Source organism: Alligator mississippiensis, chromosome 15, assembly GCF_030867095.1.
Source record: "Alligator mississippiensis isolate rAllMis1 chromosome 15, rAllMis1, whole genome shotgun sequence".
Lineage (NCBI taxonomy): Eukaryota > Metazoa > Chordata > Crocodylia > Alligatoridae > Alligator > Alligator mississippiensis.
This window is the reverse complement of record NC_081838.1, coordinates 360562-376399: the sequence shown is the minus strand read 5'-3', so window position 1 is coordinate 376399 and position 15838 is coordinate 360562. Positions and strand designations below refer to the sequence as shown.

At 58.1% G+C, this 15838-nt stretch overlaps 1 protein-coding gene and 1 long non-coding RNA gene across 3 annotated transcripts; one reads left to right on the top strand and one right to left on the bottom strand.

The window, feature by feature from the left end:
- Positions 1-807: 807 nt before the first annotated feature.
- On the bottom strand, positions 808-9310 carry LOC102566059 (galectin-9). Of its 2 annotated transcripts, XM_019495528.2 has the most exons (12): positions 8336-9310; positions 7316-7426; positions 7114-7202; positions 4629-4827; positions 4323-4442; positions 4196-4243; positions 4018-4065; positions 2996-3076; positions 2291-2320; positions 1794-1882; positions 1392-1557; positions 808-1238 (listed from the first exon to the last, which is right to left on the bottom strand). In XM_019495528.2, exons 2-12 carry the CDS (start codon positions 7343-7345, stop codon positions 1095-1097), a joined length of 1044 nt encoding a protein of 347 aa, XP_019351073.2. In that variant the 5' UTR covers positions 7346-7426; positions 8336-9310; the 3' UTR covers positions 808-1094. The 2 variants fall into 2 exon arrangements, with proteins under 2 accessions (XP_019351073.2, XP_019351072.2); XM_019495527.2 differs by lacking the exons at positions 2996-3076; positions 8336-9310 and having other exon boundaries at positions 7316-7442.
- Positions 9311-9351: 41 nt separating this feature from the next.
- Positions 9352-14567, top strand: LOC132245899 (uncharacterized). The gene is made up of 2 exons (XR_009457598.1): positions 9352-10316; positions 13176-14567. It is a non-coding gene; the product is annotated as an uncharacterized LOC132245899 (long non-coding RNA).
- The last annotated feature ends 1271 nt before the right edge of the window (positions 14568-15838 follow it).

Below are 15838 nucleotides of genomic sequence, written 5' to 3'. Positions count from 1 at the left end.
CCTTCCCCGGCGCAGCCTGTGTGGACCCAGCCCTGCGCTGCAGACCCCCCTGGGCACGGGTACGGCCATCGCTGGTGTCGCGGGGGCCCGGGCCATGCTTCGGCCAGGCCCCGACACGGCTACGTCTAGGCACCGTCCTGCTCCCTGCACCCGCAACCAACCTCCCTCGTCCTGGGGTTAGCTCCAAACTGCTTGTTGTCCCGGTGGGCAGGTGCTGATGGCGCCGCGTCCCTGACCTGTCTCCAGTGCTTCTCCCCGTGCCGTGCTGCTCTCTCTGCTGGTCTCCCATTTTCTTCCAGGTGATTAGTAAAAATACCCGACGGCAGACCCCTGCCGGACCCCCGTGGGCAGCATTAGCACAGGGTGATGTGCCTACTCGGCATCCCCTGCGGCCTACCGGTCTGCCTGCCGGACTGGGTCCAGCACCTATTACAGAGTCATAAACAGTGATGGCTGGAAGGGACCGCGGGGGCCACTAGCTAGTCGAACCCCTGCTCCAAGCAGGACCAGCCCAGCTACATCATCCCAGCCAAGCCTTTGTCTACCCGGGCTTTGAAAACCTCCAAGGATAAAGATCCCACCACCTCTCTGTTTCCACCCTCCTAGTGAGAGTTTTTCTTGCTATCCAACCTAAACTCCCCTCGCTGCAGCTTGAGCCCATTGCTCCTTGTCCTGCCGTCTGCCCCCACTGAGAACAGCCCAGCTCCATCCTCTTTGCAACCCCCTGCAGGGAGGTGAAGGCTGCTATCAAATCCCCCTCGGTCTCCTCTTCTCTAGATGATTTCGGGCTAGTTTGTTAACCACACGCAGAGTGGAGATGTCCTTTACTGTTATTGCCAGCAGGGTTGCGTGAGGCCCACACGGCCGGCGCAGAACAGGGTGTGCTCACGCGGCCAAAAGCCAAGCAGGGAGAGCGAGAAGCTGCTCTACGAACCAGAATTCACGTGGGAGGAAGAGGCGAGGGGCGACCAAGCCCTTCCTGCCCCTGCAGCCCCACACCGAGATGGCGCGAGCCGCGGGGCAAAGGTCTGCGGCCCGGCCATGCGGGTTTGGTCGCAGGACGGGGCCAAGGCCTCCCCGTGCGGGGACTCCCGTCAGTACTGCACGTAGGAGAGGCCCACGTCCCCATCGACCTCCATCTGATCCACCTGGTTGTCGGGGATGCGGTAGTTGTAGTCGAACGCGTGCCGCCCGTTCACCATGACCCGGTAGCAGGTGGCCGTGCTCTTGATCTCCATCTGACGGAGGGAGGTTCGATGCTGGTGACATCCTGGGGGGGGCCTGTGCCCCTAGGACGCTGCCCACTCTGGAGCCCGCCCGAGCTCGCGTCTACGCCTCTCCCCCTCCACCTGTTCGTGGGGGCCTGAACCCCCCGGGGCCCCACAGCTCACCTGGAAGGCCTGCCCCGCCGCGAAGGGCATGGTGGAGACGTGCCTCTCCTCCGAGCCCCAGGACCCGCTGGTCTGGGTGTTCCTGACCAGCGCGCCCTCCCGCAGCCGGGGGTTGATGTGCAGGGCCGTGTTGCCCGTCAGGGCGTTCTTCAGGTTGACGTGGAATCTGGGGAAGGGGACGGGGTTGTTCCCGGGGGCAGCCGGAGGGGCCGTGTCCCGGCCCCGGGGCTGAGGCGTTCCTGCCCTCGGCTTCTGGCAGCGCCTGTCCCGGGCCCGTCTTCCTCGGACGCCCGCAGCGTCATTTCTTCCAGGGGCCAGCCCGGCGTCCCCCGTCGGCACAGACTAGGCATGCATGAGCCTGTCCCCGGGCTGAGCCGGGCACGCGCCGGCGCTGGCACCCACCTGTTGGCGTTGGAGGGCACGTTGCCCACGATCGTGATCTTGAGGGGGGTGTGGGGGCCCCTGAGGAGAGCGGCCTGGAACGGGACATTCTGAGGAGAGAGCGGGGGTCTCAGACCACGTGGCGCTGACCAGGGGCCACCGAGCCCTGGCACCCGCCCCGGGCTGGCCCAGGCCCTCAGCAACGGGCTCGGGCTGTTGGCCACGGGCCACATCCTGCCGTGGCACCGGGAAGTGAGCAGCCCCTGCAAGGGGGCTCAGGCGCCGCGTCGGGCTCGTGGGAGCTGAGACACGAGGCTTCGTGCTCCCCGGGCCCCTGGGCGCTGGAGCAGCGCTCGCTGGGCAGCCGTGCGCCCGTCCCGGCACCGTCCACCACGCAGAGCCGGGAGCTTTGGCCCCGGAGGCGGGCGGGGCGAGAGGACCTGAAGCGTCTCAGGGATGGGGGGCGCTGTCAGGCTCCCACGGGCGAGCACCGTGGCCCCGGCCAGCTGTGTACTCACCGGGTTGGACACGGTCACAGGGCCCTTGCGCTGTGGAGACAAAGGGGAGAGGGGTCAGGGTGAGCCCTCACGGCGCCGACGGAGCTGAGACCTCCATGGGGCCAAGCCTGCCCCTGCCACCATGCTCCCACCACCATCCTGTCGGCCTCGCGGATGGATCCTGCCCTATGCTCCCTTTCTTCTGGCGGCTCCTGCACCTGCGCCCGGGCGCCGGCGTCTGACCGAGCCCATCCCGTGACTCCAGGCTCACGGCAATGGGAGGCTCAGATGCCTGCGGGCTGCCACCGAGCTTCCCTGGGGCCTGCACCTTTGGGGGATGCCCACGGCCTGGCCCTGTCCTTCTCTGACGCGACTGGGGGCAGGAGGTGGGCACTGCCTGCAGGACCCGAACCCAGGCCCGGAAGATGTCCTGGGAGCCAGGGGACAGGGCAGCGCGGAGGCAGGGAGGGGAAAGCAGCCACAGCCATGCAGGCCAGCTCCTAGCCGGGGCTTCACCCCCCGCCCTGGGCCAGGACAGCACCAGAGCCAGCCCGCCCAGCAAGCGGCCCCTGCCCCGAGCCTCCCCGCACACCGCCAGCGCAGCGGGGCTGTCTGGACCCGCGCCCCTGGCTCTGCCGCCGCAGCTTGTCCGGGGTCGGGCTCCCCGACGTGCCCCAAAGCGGCACAGGCAGGAGCCACCCCATGCAGCACTAGAGCAAGCCGTACGTGGCAGGGGGGTTGGGGCCAGGCCGGGTGTTGCACCGTGGCCGCTGGGGCCCATCCTAGGCAGTGCTTTCCCTTCTTCCTCTGTGGAAACAGAAAGAGCTCAAAGCCGGGGCTGCGCGGCCACGAGATCCCGGTGCCCGGGAGGGAAGCGCTGCCGTGACCCAAGGGCCCCCTTCGCTTCCCACGCTCCGCCGTGCCAAGACCTCACGCCCCGGACGGAGCTGCTCGGCCAAGGAAAATCCACTCTGCTCTAGCGGCGTGTTACATGCTTGCACACTCGTGCACCACGGGTGCGACTGCCACGCCTGGGAAAGGGGCGTCCGTCTGGTGTTACAGCGCGGCAGGGCCGGGCGGGGGGCAGCGCAGCAGCAGGCAGGTTAGCTGTGACGGGACGTGGCCCTGGACACGCGGGGCAGCAGCACCACGGCGCCGACGGGGAGGGGAACGCGCCCGCGGCCTGCAGGACCCCCGGACAAGCCACCTGGTCCACGCCCGGCCTCTGCCGGCAGCCAGCCCCCGAGACCGCCCGGCGGGGACAGCACAGACAGCGAGGGCCTGGCCAGCCCCCGGGGCCGTCTCCCTGACCTCCCAATTCGGGGCTGGGCGGGGGCTTTGCTCTCGCTTTGTTTCACCCCCCAGCACAGCTCTGGTCACGTGGAAATCCGTGGGTGTTTTGCCCCTGACTTTAGGGCTCCAGCTCCATATCCCCCCGCTTCCCTAAGTCACCCCGAGTCCGGGCCGGCAAGCAGAGACCCGGGAGGACAGGACGGGGCAGCGAGGACGCGTTCAGGGATGGGGCAGCCATCCCTGTTTCCAGCTTCTCCTGCTGCGGGTCTCTTGCAGTGATCCAGTGAGTTTTCTGGGGATGCAGCACTGCACACAGAGGCCCCAGCCCTTCTCCAAGCACAGGCTGCAGCAGCGAACGCCACGACCTGGGACTGGGGGCCTTCCCCAGGCTGCAGCCTTGACGGCCTCCCACCAGCCGCTCCCCCTGCCCGGCCCCAGGCACTGCGTGTACTCACGCCGGGAGCCGGAGGTCCAAACATCTGATGGAAAATCACACCGGAGGCCTGCAGGGACAGAAGCCAAGTGAGCATCACGGCTCGCCGCGCCGGGAGCCGAAGCCACGCGTCTCACACTTGCCACGCGGCCCCGTCACGGAGCAGTGCCCCTCAGCCCTGCAGCCCTGGGGGTACTCACGCTGCCGGGGACCATCCCGTATGGTGGAGGGGCGCACGCCGGGGTCACCTGGATGCATGGAAATGCAGCACGTCAGAGCCCTGTGCCCGGGGCTTGTGGCGTGGGGCAGCGCGGGGGCAATACTCACCAAAGCACCTGTGAAGCTGATGCAGTTCACGGTCACGTCCCCGCTGATCTCCAGGATCTGGACGCTGAGGAAGGGGACGCGGTGCCTGTACTCCAGGAACTGCTGGCCATTCACGGCCACCTGCAGCGGGGCGGGCGCGGGCTGAGGTCCGGGTCCTCACGTCGAAGACTCCGACCGCCCGCGCCAGCGAAGCAGGGCTGGTTTGTGGGCCCCGGCGCTGTCCCGCTCGTCACGCGCCCTGGCCTGGGTCACCAGCGCGAGGGGCCCCGGCCCCGGGGGGGGCACAAGGAGGAGCCGCGGCCTCACCTGGTAGCAGTGGCCCTGGACTTTGGTGATCATCTCAAAATAGGTGCCATGCTGGAAGGGCATAATGTAGGTCCGCTCCTCGGGCCCCCAGTGCCTGCCCTGCTCCGTGTTGCACACGACCACGGGGCGGCTCTCGTCGAAGCGCGGGTTGAAGTGGAAGGCGATGTCGTTGTTCGCACACCGCAGATTCACTGCGAACCTGCAGCAGGACGAGAAGGTGGCACTGGGCTACCCCCGCCACGCAGGGAGCCCCCAGGGACGCGGGGCAGGCAGATGGTGGGTCGTGTGCCTGTGTGTACTTAGGAGTAGACATGTGCACGGGCCCGTGGGGTGGGGGGGATGTGCCCACTCACATGTTTGTGGGACAGCCTATGTATGTGGTCACGGACATGTGTCTATGTGCTTCTGCTTGTGCGCGCACAAGTGTGTGCATATATGCACGCGTGCCTGTGTGCGCGTGTGCCTGCAGGCATGTGCATGTGTTTGTGCTTGCATGCATTCATGTGTTCCTGTGCATGTGTGCATGCGCACAGAAGTGTTTGTGGCTGTTTCGGTCGTGCTAATGGTTCCTTCCTGCCACCGCTAAGCCTCGTCTCCTTGGATTCGTCTCCTCCCTGCCCAAGTGTTTGCATCTCAGGTCAATCCCCCGCTGCCTCCTTTGGCCAAACCGGGGAGACGGATCTCCTCTAGCCGCTCACTACGAGGCCGGCCTCCCCGCTCGCACCGCCGTGGGGCTCCCTGCTGCGCTCTCCAGATCCAGCGCCACGGGGCTGGGAGAGAGCTCCCAAGGTCACATCCAGTCCAACCCCTGCCCGAAGCAGGATCAGCCCCGTCCAAACAAGCCCAGACACACGCAGCATCGAACCTTTTGCTAAAGCTACCGCCCAGCTTGATGCAACACAAGGCATCACACCCAAGCCTGGCGCAGCAAAAGCAAGGGGACTGCAGCAAACACGTCCTGCTGCCGTAGAAGTTGTCAACATGCCTCAAAGACGCAGGCCGTGCCCCCGCGGCAGAGGGAGGCACCCCTCCAGGCCGGCCCAGTCTGAGCAGGGGGGAAATCCCTTCCTGCCCCGGTGCAGCGTCCGTCTGAGCCTGAGTGCAGGGGCAAGACCCTCCCGCCAGGACCCTGCGGGGCTGTCCCTGTCGAAGCAGCCATGCACCCCAACACCTCTGACGAAGGCTTAAGGAAAACCCTGACGCCTGGTGCAGAACCAGGAGCACCGGGGCGAGACCGGTGCTGGAATCTGCACCCCGGCACGGGGCCCGCGCTTCCCAGAGGACATAGAAAAGGTGGCCAGGGAGAAAAGCTCCCCGAGAGAAAGCACTGGAGTTGTTGCAGCTCTGGGACAAAGGCAAAGCAGGAACAATGCCCAGAAGCGGAAGCCAGAGGAATTCCCGTGAGACAGGCAGACAAATGTTTCCGTGGGAGGGTGACCGGCTGCCAGCACTGGGCCAGGGTCCCAGCAAGGCTTCGGCTGCTTTCTGCAAGACGAGGGGCTGCGCGGGTCAGGCATGAAGGGACACGCGCAGCACCTCAGACCCTGCCGTGCCAGGACCTCGGGCCCATTTCCACGGGGTCTCTAGGGCCAAAGCAGCTCTCCAGCACTGTTCTGGCGAGGTGGGGGCTGGACACGACCTGCACAGGCAGCCCTTGGGCTCGGTCTGTGCCGGGAGGAGCAGCGTTTGCTGCCCATGCTCAGAGCGGCATCAGCGTGGCTCTCCCAGGAAAGTGCTGGCAGAGCAGCCCCCATTCCTGCCAGAAACGTGGGGCTGCATCTGCCGTGGGGCCGGCAGGAGAGGGGCGTGAGAAGGGTTTACAGAACTAAATGGAGACGGGAAGGGAAGCAAAGCTTTCTTATCTCGCACGAGAACGGTCATGGCACGAAAGGAGCGGGCTGGTACTTTATGACGGCCATAAGGAAGTTCATTTCACCTGGGGTGTAATGATAGGGTAGAGCTCAGGGCTACCATGTGCAGTGTGGGTTTAACCAGGTTTGCAATGGGGCTGGACACGTGGCTGGAGGAAAGGGGCATCGCAGGCGAGTGGGGGCACGCTCGCTGAAATGGAGCTCCCTGGGCTCTGGGGGCTGCAAGGCAGAGAGGAGCAGGGGAAAGCCCCGCGCAGACCCACTCTGCTCTCTGCTGCGTGGGGCGCGGGAGCTGGACAGGAGGGACCCGGGGCCTGACGGTCTCTGGCAGGTCTGATGAAGCCAGGCAGGGGGGCTCAGCGCAGAAGGGGGGGTCCCCGTGATGCTCCATGTGGCCACGGGGGAGTCAGGGGAGGGTGGAGGGGACGAAGGAGCCCAGTGGGGGTTAATGAGGAGGGGACCGGGACCCTTAGGCGGTGACTCGGAGCTGGGGGCGCAGTCCTAGGAAGGGGCGGGAGGGATTGCGAGAGGATGCAGGATGGGGCCAGGCGGCGCTGAGCCCGGGAGCTCCAGTGACGCCTCTCCCCGGGTGCCAGAGCAGCACGAGCACCCACCTCTTCCCCTGGGATCCAACCTGCCCCTGGATCAGCAGCATCTTGCCCTCCACCAGGCCTCCAAAGATGGGTCCGGAGAAGGGGATGGTCTGGAAAAAATCTCCCCCAGGTCATTGGGCCCCCCCACAGGCAGCCAGCCTTGTGCTGGGGGCACAGGGCCCAGGGCTGGCGGGGGCAGGTGCCAGGAGCCCCGGGCACTCACCGGGTTCATGATGGGCTGCTGGAGAGCCATGCCTGCTGCCTGCTTCCTCCGGCACGGGAGGTGGAAGTGAGGGGAGCTGGGACCGGCTGCTGCAGCGGCTGAGTTTCGTTTCTGGAGCAGAGGCCAGGACGTGGGTGGGGCGCCAATCACTGCCGCTTGCCTGGACCCTGACCTTGCACGGGGCCTGCAGCAGGGGCCGTGGCCCCGGGCCCCCAACCTGCCTGCAGGGGCGCAGAGCGGGTCTGGAGCCCCTGTTGAGCCCCCGGAGCTGCTGCTGGGCCCCGGCCCCGTGCCCCGCTCGGGGGTGCAGGGGTGTCCCCAGCGAGCTGCCCGCTGCAGTTTGGAGGCAGAGCAGATGGCCCCTGCACGTCTCCCGTGGGACAGCCCCCGGTGCCGGCCCTGCCCGCGGGGCGCGCCGGACACCAGAGCCCGTGTGCATGCACGGCTGTTTGGGCCGACCCGTGTGGACCTTCCCGCCACCTCCGCTGCCTGATGGCCACGGGGCTCCCGACAGTCACTGCAGGGGGACAGGGGCACCGGCCCCAGGCACCAGCTTAAAGGGGCACCAGAACGACCCCCCTGCCTGGGGTCTTTGCCCCCGGCCATTGGAGCTGAGCTGGGGAACAGAACTGGATGTGGCCCCACAGCAGCATGCGACCAGAGTCATAGTCATCGAGTCGGAAGCGACCTCCGTGGGCCGTCCAGTCCAGCCCCCTGCCCTGGGCAGCCAAGAAAAGGGTCACCCACCCGGGGTCACGGGAACCCAGCCAGGCGCCTGTCCAGTCTCCTCTTGAAGACCCCCAGGGACGGGGCGAGCACCACCTCCCTGGCAGCCCATGCCAGATCCTGGCAACCCTGACCGTGACGAGCCTTCTCCTAATGTCCAGCCTGGACCTGCTCGCCAGTAGCTTATGGCCGTTGCTCCTTGTGGGTCCAGGGGTGCCCTGGGGAACACATCGTCTCCTGCTTCATGTTGCTCCCCCTTATGAATTTGTACGCCACCACAAGGTCCCCTCTCACCTCTTGTGGAGGCTGAAGAGGTTCGGGTCCCTTCGCCTTTCCTCGTAAGGCCTGCCCTGCAGGTGTCTAATCAGACGAGTGGCTCGTCTTTAGACCCTCTCCGGGTTGTCCGCGTCCCGCTTGAATGGCGGCGTCCAGACCTGGACACAGTACTCCGGCCGCGGCCTGACCAGTGCCGCGTAGAGAGGGGGAGGATCACCTCCCTGGACCTGTTTGTGAAGCACCTACGGATGCACGACAAGGTGTGACTGGCTCTGCCGACTGCTTCATCACATCGGCAACTCATGTTCATCCTGGGGTCAACCGTGACTCCAAGATCTCTTTCTGCCTCAGTGGAGCTGAGACGGTCGCCCCCCAGCCTGTGGGTACGATGGCAGTTCTTCCTCCCTAGGTGCAGCACCTTGCACTTGTCCTTATTGAATTGCATCCTGTTGCTCTCTGCCCACTTCCCCAACCTGTCGAGGTCGGCCTGGATCTGGCTCCTCCTCTCCAGGGTGTTAGCTGCACCCCATAGTTTTGTGTTGTCTGTGAATCTGGGCAGGGTGCTTCCCACCCCCTCGTCCAGATCACCGATGAAGATATAGTAAAAATAGGTTAAACTCCATGATTTTAAAATAATGCTTGAGCAGCAACTATATAATAGAAGTGTCTTATAACCATCTTATAACCCTTGTGCAAGATCATAAGGCCTAACAACTTAGCTGTGGTCTGCTGTTCTTACTACTTGCCTTGCATCTTAAAGTTATCCCTGCCCAGTGCCCTAAGGTTACGCTAAGATAAGAGGTTACTAAAATTTACTAACTTTGCCGCAGTTCCCCTTTTCCTCTGTGCATGCGACAAAAGATTTGGCTGCAGTTCTGCTTTTTGAGTGCGCATGCACTAACCCTGATAAGTCACACTAACCAATAATAAGTTAAGTGCAGCCTACAAGATAAAACGTAACAACTAGGAAATGGTAATGCTGCCAATAAACTTCTAACACGTTAAAACTCTATGTTCAAGGTAAGCTATAAAAATGTAATTCCGGGCCAAACTTGTCGTCAACTCTGATTTGAGCTCAGCTCCTGGGTCGAACTGTTTGCAAACAATAAATCTGAGATGGACCCAGCCTGTGTGTGTGTGTGTGTGTGACTCTCCTGGGGTGGATTGAACAAGCCTCCAGGGGAACGAAACTAGCCGTTTGGGCAACAATTTGGCGAGCCAGCCAGGAGCCCTTCTGGACCACTCCGGGGCCACGACGAGACCGGCAAAGGGGATTCGTGAAGTGGCGCCACCAGACCGCTCTTGGAGCCTGTCACGATCCCCGGGTACGTGAGTCGGGGCACCCGGAAGGTTAAAGGCTCTCCTTTGAATGAGTCACCCAGGCTGAGTGGGTCCGAAGAGACGGTGCCAGGGTGTTGACGGAGAAAGTATTCATTTGCCTTGTGTCACTTGGGTAGTTTGTTTTGTTGAGTGGTCTCTCGGGGAATTTGGAATTTTGGAACGTTCAGTATATAAGTCTGAACATTAGCCCCGGGGACTTTGTTCTGAGTGATTTTGTTTTAGTGTTCAGCAAATAGGTCTGAATTTTGATTGACACAATGGGTTCGGGTAGCTCCCGAGAAGAAAACTCCACAACCCCATTAGGATGCGTGCTAAGAAACTTTAGTGAGTTCAAAGGGAGTTACGGGGTAGAAATGTTAAAAGATAGATTAATTACTCTCTGTCAGTTGGAGTGGCCGGATGCCGGTTCTTTTGATGTGAATCTGGCTAAGGCAGTGTGGGGAAGGAGGTAGGTCTAACTGAATGAATGTGTGTCCCTTTTGTGTTTCCCTCCCTCCTTCCACTGTATGAGCCGGTGTCACGTCAGTAGCCTTGAGTCTGGGCAGTAAGGACTGCGGGGCAAGGCACTGAGCAGCCCAGACATCCTAAATAAGCCTTTCCTGTGTCTTTCTGTGTGCTCAAAATCATGGTGACTGGATCCGAACCTTATTAAATACAGGTCAGTTTAAAATCTTACTGCTGGCTAGAATTTTGTCTGGTAAAGGATCCTATTTTTTTGTGTCTGAGAACATACGTTGTATTCGGGGAAAAACTGCTCAAAGCGCCCTTATCCGACAACACGTCGGGCTTGTCGTAAATTAACTAGGACGCTGGGAGAAAGCCCTGGGTCCTCTTTAATTCTGATAGTAAGGGAAGATCTGACTCAAGGGTTAAGGTGCAGGGATGAGGCTAAAACGCCACCGGACACAGACCAAACGGATCGGGAAGGGATAGCTGGCACAAGCCGTTCTAAAACACCTCCCCCGTATGAGGAAAAGCTGCAAAAGACTGAGGGGGCAGCGGGTAAGCTGCTTTCAGAACTCGTAGAGATTGCGTATGAAGTTTATGGGAATCGTGATCAGGTGGCAGAGAGGAGAGAGGAGAAACCTGAGGGGGGGCAGAAGAAAGGATACTGGAAGAGGGATTGCCCTAAGCTGAAGGACAAACAAAAGGAAAATCAGCGGGGGGGCCGCCAGATGAGGGTGAACTCCTCGGGGGAAGGTTCAAGCTGAAGGGGCGAGATTTGCTAACAAAGCTACAAGCTTCCGTGAAAGCCAAAGGAATTGAGATTTTAAAGAATGTCGATTCATGTATATGGGCAGATGGCACCTCCTTCAGGATTGGTATAAGACCTGAGAACTGCAAACAAAAGAATTTAGTGGATCATTCTATGGTTTAAAAGATGCTTTCTTCTCTATTCTGCTACACGAAGATAGTCAGAAATTGTTTGCCTTTGAATGGGAGGACCCAGACACGTATCATAAGACTCAATTGTTATGGACAGTGTTACCCCAGGAATTTGTCTCATCCCCCCATATCTTTAAAACAGTATTGCAAAAAGACCTGGAGCATTGAAAAGGAAGACACCCTGAGATGGCGTTGTTGCAGTATGTTGATGATTTATTGGTAGTAAGTCCCGATGTGCAGATGGGAAAGAGAGCAACAGAATCCTTGCTGAATACCCTGAGAAAGAAAGGGTATAAGGTGTCATGGGAAAAGGCTCAAATTTGCCAGCCAACGGTCACCTTTTTGGGCTATGAGATTGAGGAGGGGGTTCGGGCTCTGAGTAGAGATCGAATTCAAGCAATACAGGATATGCCCACTCCCAAAACCCCAAAGAGCTGCGAGCTTTCCTGGGACTAACCGGGTTTTGTAGACTGTGGATTCCTGATTATGGGGGAAAAGCCAAACCCCTATATGAGTCCCTCACAAAAGAGGGTCTCACAAATTGGAAATGGACTAAGGAAAACCAACGTGCATTTGAGTTATTGAAAGCTGCCCTCTTGCAACCCCCAGCGCTGATGATTCCAAATGGGCGCAAGCCCTATAGACTGTATGTGCGTGAGAATAAAGGGGTGGCCTCAGGGGTCTTAACTCAACCAGTAGGCCCAACTTGGAAGCCCGTGGGCTACTACTCCAAGGTCCGAAACCCGGTAGTGAAGGGATGGCCTGCATGTTTAAGGGCTGTCGCTGCCACAGCTACCCTTGTGGGGGAGGCTCAAAAGATTGTTATGGGAGCTGATATGAAAGTACATACCACATGGAGTTCCCCAAATCCTTGGAGGAGAGGGAGGAAAATTTTTAAACCCCTCCAAACAATCCAGATATGAAATCTTTCTCCTATCTAATCCAGGCCTTACCTTCAAGCACACCACTGCTTTAAATCCAGCGACCCTCCTGCCAGAACCGGGACCTCCGTGCCATGACTGCTTAGAGGTATTAACACAGACAGTATTAATTCGTCCTGATTTAACAAATAACCCACTTGAGAACCCAGAGGAGAAATTCTTCGTAGATGGTTCGAGTAGTGTGATACACGGCATGCGGCATACGGGATGTGCTGTGGTAACGTTGGCTGAGACGGTGTGGAAAGAAAAGCTCCCGGCGAACTGGTCAGCACAGGCAGCGGAGCTCACTGCCCTGACCCGTGCATTGGTATTAGGAAAAGACAAAAGAGTAAAAAAGTAAACATTTTTACGGATTCGTGCTATGCCTTTGGCACTGTACATGCCCATGGGTCGTTATGAAAAGAACGCGGGTTCATCACGGCCTCTGGATAAAAGATTGCAAATGGGCCACAGATTGTAATGCTATTGAAAGCCCTCCGGCTATCAAAAGAGGTGGCCGTGGTGCATGTTAAAGCCCATGGCAAGGCTGCAGACGAGCGCCAGAGAAGGGGAAATGCAAAGGCTGATGTAGCAGCCAAAGAGGCAGCACAGATGGAAGGAAAACCGTGGGCCCATTATCCTGGACAAGCTTGGCAGATTAACTTCGCTGAACTTCCAAAGTCTGGTCGTTACCGTTATCTGCTAGTATTGGTTGATCAACTAACTGGATGGGTGAAAGCGTACCCCACAAGAACGGCTACCGCATCCACAGTAACACGAGTACTACTCCACGAGATAATACCCTGATTTCTGTTGCCTGAGTCTATTGAGTCAGATCAAGGAAGTCATTTTGTGGGGAAAATAGTACAGGAAGTGTCCAAAGCTTTAGATATCACATGGAAACTCCATGCTCCATGGAGACCCCAGAGTTCAGGTCAGGTGGAGCGCACGAATAGAACGCTGAAAGCGATGCTAACGAAAATCTGTATTGAAACTCATTTGAAATGGCTGCAAGCACTCCCACTGGCTTTAACGCGTATTCGTAGCACACCACGTAGAGGGATTAAATTGTCACCTTTTGAATTAATGTTTGGTATGCCTCCCAGAGTCTTGCCAGCGGGGTAGAGGGAACAGATTACTGTAGATTTAGAAAAATCTGAAATTTGAGAACATGTTATCGCCTTGCAGTCTGTTTTGTCTTCCCTACACAGGTTTGCTGCACCCTTCCAGAGCCTCCCGCTTGATGCACCAATCCACAACTTCAAACCGGGTAACCAAGTTTTGGTACAAAAGTGGAAGAAGGATCCCCTTGCGGAAAGGTGGGAGGGACCCTACCAGGTGCTGCTGACTACACACACAGCTGTCCGCCTATCAAACAGCGATAAGTGGACCCATTGCTCGAGGATAAAGCCTTTTCATCAGAAGGACGCCAACTCCCAGGGTGTGGTCACTCCAAAACCTGATAACACCCGGGAACAAAAAGCCAACAGGTGGAAAAGTGAACCTGCTGGAGATTTGAAGTTATGCTTGCAAAGATGTGGGCCCTAGTCTATTTGTTGGGACTCTTGTCCCTTTTAGGTATTTCGAACCCAAAAGTTATGTCCACCTGTTATACTTGTTCTCAAAACAAACTTGCAACCCTCAGTAAGGTTCAGTACAACTGCAAAACTGCTTAGCTCTTAATTACTTACTTGCAAGTGAAGGAGGGGGTGCAGGAAGTTGAATTTATCAAACTGTTGTGTTAAAATTGATGATAATGGTGAATTGATAAAGGACCTAGCAAATAATATGGAAAAGGTAGCACATGTCCCAGTCCAGACATGGAACGGGTGGAACTTTAACTGGTTCACATCCTGGCTTCCTCAGCCTGGATGGTTGAAGGGTGTGTTGATGGCCTTATGCTTGTTAGTGTCAACACTTTGCTTGCTTCCTTGTATGCTACCGTGCATCATAACCCTTCTGAAACAAACTGTTCAGTCAGTTGTTAACCGTGAAATGCTTGTACACTATCAAAGATTGGCTATTGCTAACACTTATAAAAATTTTTAGAGTAAGAAAGCATCTGAGGGGGGAGTTATAGTAAAAATAGGTTAAACTACATGATTTTAAAATAATGCTTGAGCAGCAACTATATAATAGAAGTGTCTTATAACCATCTTATAACCCTTGTGCAAGATCATAAGGTCTAACAACTTAGCTGTGGTCCGCTGTTCTTACTGCTTGCCTTGCATCTTAAAGTTATCCCTGCCCAATGCCCTAAGGTTACGCTAAGATAAGAGGTTACTAAAATTTACTAACTTTGCCGCAGTTCCTCTTTTCCTCTGTGCATGCGACAAAAGATTTGGCTGCAGTTCTGCTTTTTGAGTGCGCATGCACTAACCCTGATAAGTCACACTAACCAATAATAAGTTAAGTGCAGCCTACAAAATAAAACGTAACAACTAGGAAACGGTAATGCTGCCAATAAACATCTAACACGTTAAAACTCTATGTTCAATGTAAGCTATAAAAATGTAATTCCAGGCCAAACTTGTCGTCAACTCTGATTTGAGCTCAGCTCCTGGGTCGAACTGTTTGCAAACAATAAATCTGAGATGAACCCAGCCTGTGTGTGTGTGTGTGTGACTCTCCTGGGGTGGATTGAACAAGCCTCCAGGGGAACGAAACTAGCCGTTTGGGCAACAAAGATGTTGAGCAGCACCGGCCCCAGAACTGAGCCCTGAGCGACTCCACTGCCCACATCTTTGCAGGCTGACACCGACCCGTCCACCACCGCCCTCTGAGTGCGACCCCGAGCCAGTTTGCTACCCAGTCTACCACGTAATCGTCCAAGGCAAATCCCCTAGTTTATTTATAAGGATGGTCTGGGATACCGTGTCAAAGGCCTTCCTGAAGTCCAGATGGATAACATCCGCCTCGACTCCTGCATCTAAACATTTGGTGGCCTTGGCGTAAAAGGAAACTAGGTTAGTCAGGCAGGACCTGCCTGCTATAAACCCATGTTGTTTGCCCCTCCGCGTCACATTAGCCAGCGGGCTCCCACACACGTGCTCCTTGATAATTTTTTCTAGGATATTCCCAGGGAAAGAGGTGAGGCTGACTGGTCTATAGTACCCCAAGTCCTCATTCCTCCTCTTCTTAAAGACTGGGACGACATTAGCCCTCTTGCAATCTTCCAGGACCTGACCCGAGCACCACGAGTGCTTATATATCCTTGCCAGTGGATCAGCCACGACCCCCGCTAATTCCTTCATTACTCGTGGGTGCAGTCCCTCCGGTCCCGGTGATTTGAACACGTCCAGTCCCTCAAGTGTCTCTTCACCGTGTCGGCACTGACCGTCGGTCGCTGATGTTCCCCTTGTTGGTGTCCGTGATGCACATTGAGGGTTTGTCCAGGTTCCTATTTAAGAAGACAGAGGCAAAAAACTCACTGAAGAGTTCTGCCTTGTCCCTGTTATCCGTCACTAAGCTCCGCTGCCCGTCCTGTGTGTGTCCGATGGTACCCCGCACCCTCTTTGTGCCAGGCGGAGGGGCCAGCAGCACGCCTGCCTTCTCCCCGGCAAGCTCCTTTCCCTGACGATGCATGGTAACGAGTCCAGCCCCAGCAGGCTCCTCGTTATTCAGTCATTTGGCAAAGGGGTGAATTCAGCAGGGTGGCAGCTGTCACCGCGGGGACCCGGCAGCAATGCCCAGGCCCCGCTCTGCAACTCCCCTCCCATCTGAGCCCCCCATCGGCTCCCACCTCCAGGGGTGCCCAGGGCAGGGCACGACTCCTTGGGCCAGGGGAGCCCTTGGCATGTGTGCATTGCCCTGCGAGCCTGGCGTTGCAGCCCTGCGGCCTCGCTTCTGCCTCCAGCTCCCCAGACACGGTCGC

Bases quoted from the DNA above. Each gene is read 5' to 3' on its own strand.
- LOC102566059 (XM_019495528.2), bottom strand. From the start codon at position 7,345: ATGGCTCTCCAGCAGCCCATCATGAACCCG. The intron at 4,443-4,628 runs GTGAGGCCGCGG...GCCCCGCTGCAG, and splicing joins TCCAGGGCCACTGCTACCAG to GTGGCCGTGAATGGCCAGCA. The intron at 4,066-4,195 runs GTGAGTACCCCC...CTGTCCCTGCAG, and splicing joins ACGGGATGGTCCCCGGCAGC to GCCTCCGGTGTGATTTTCCA.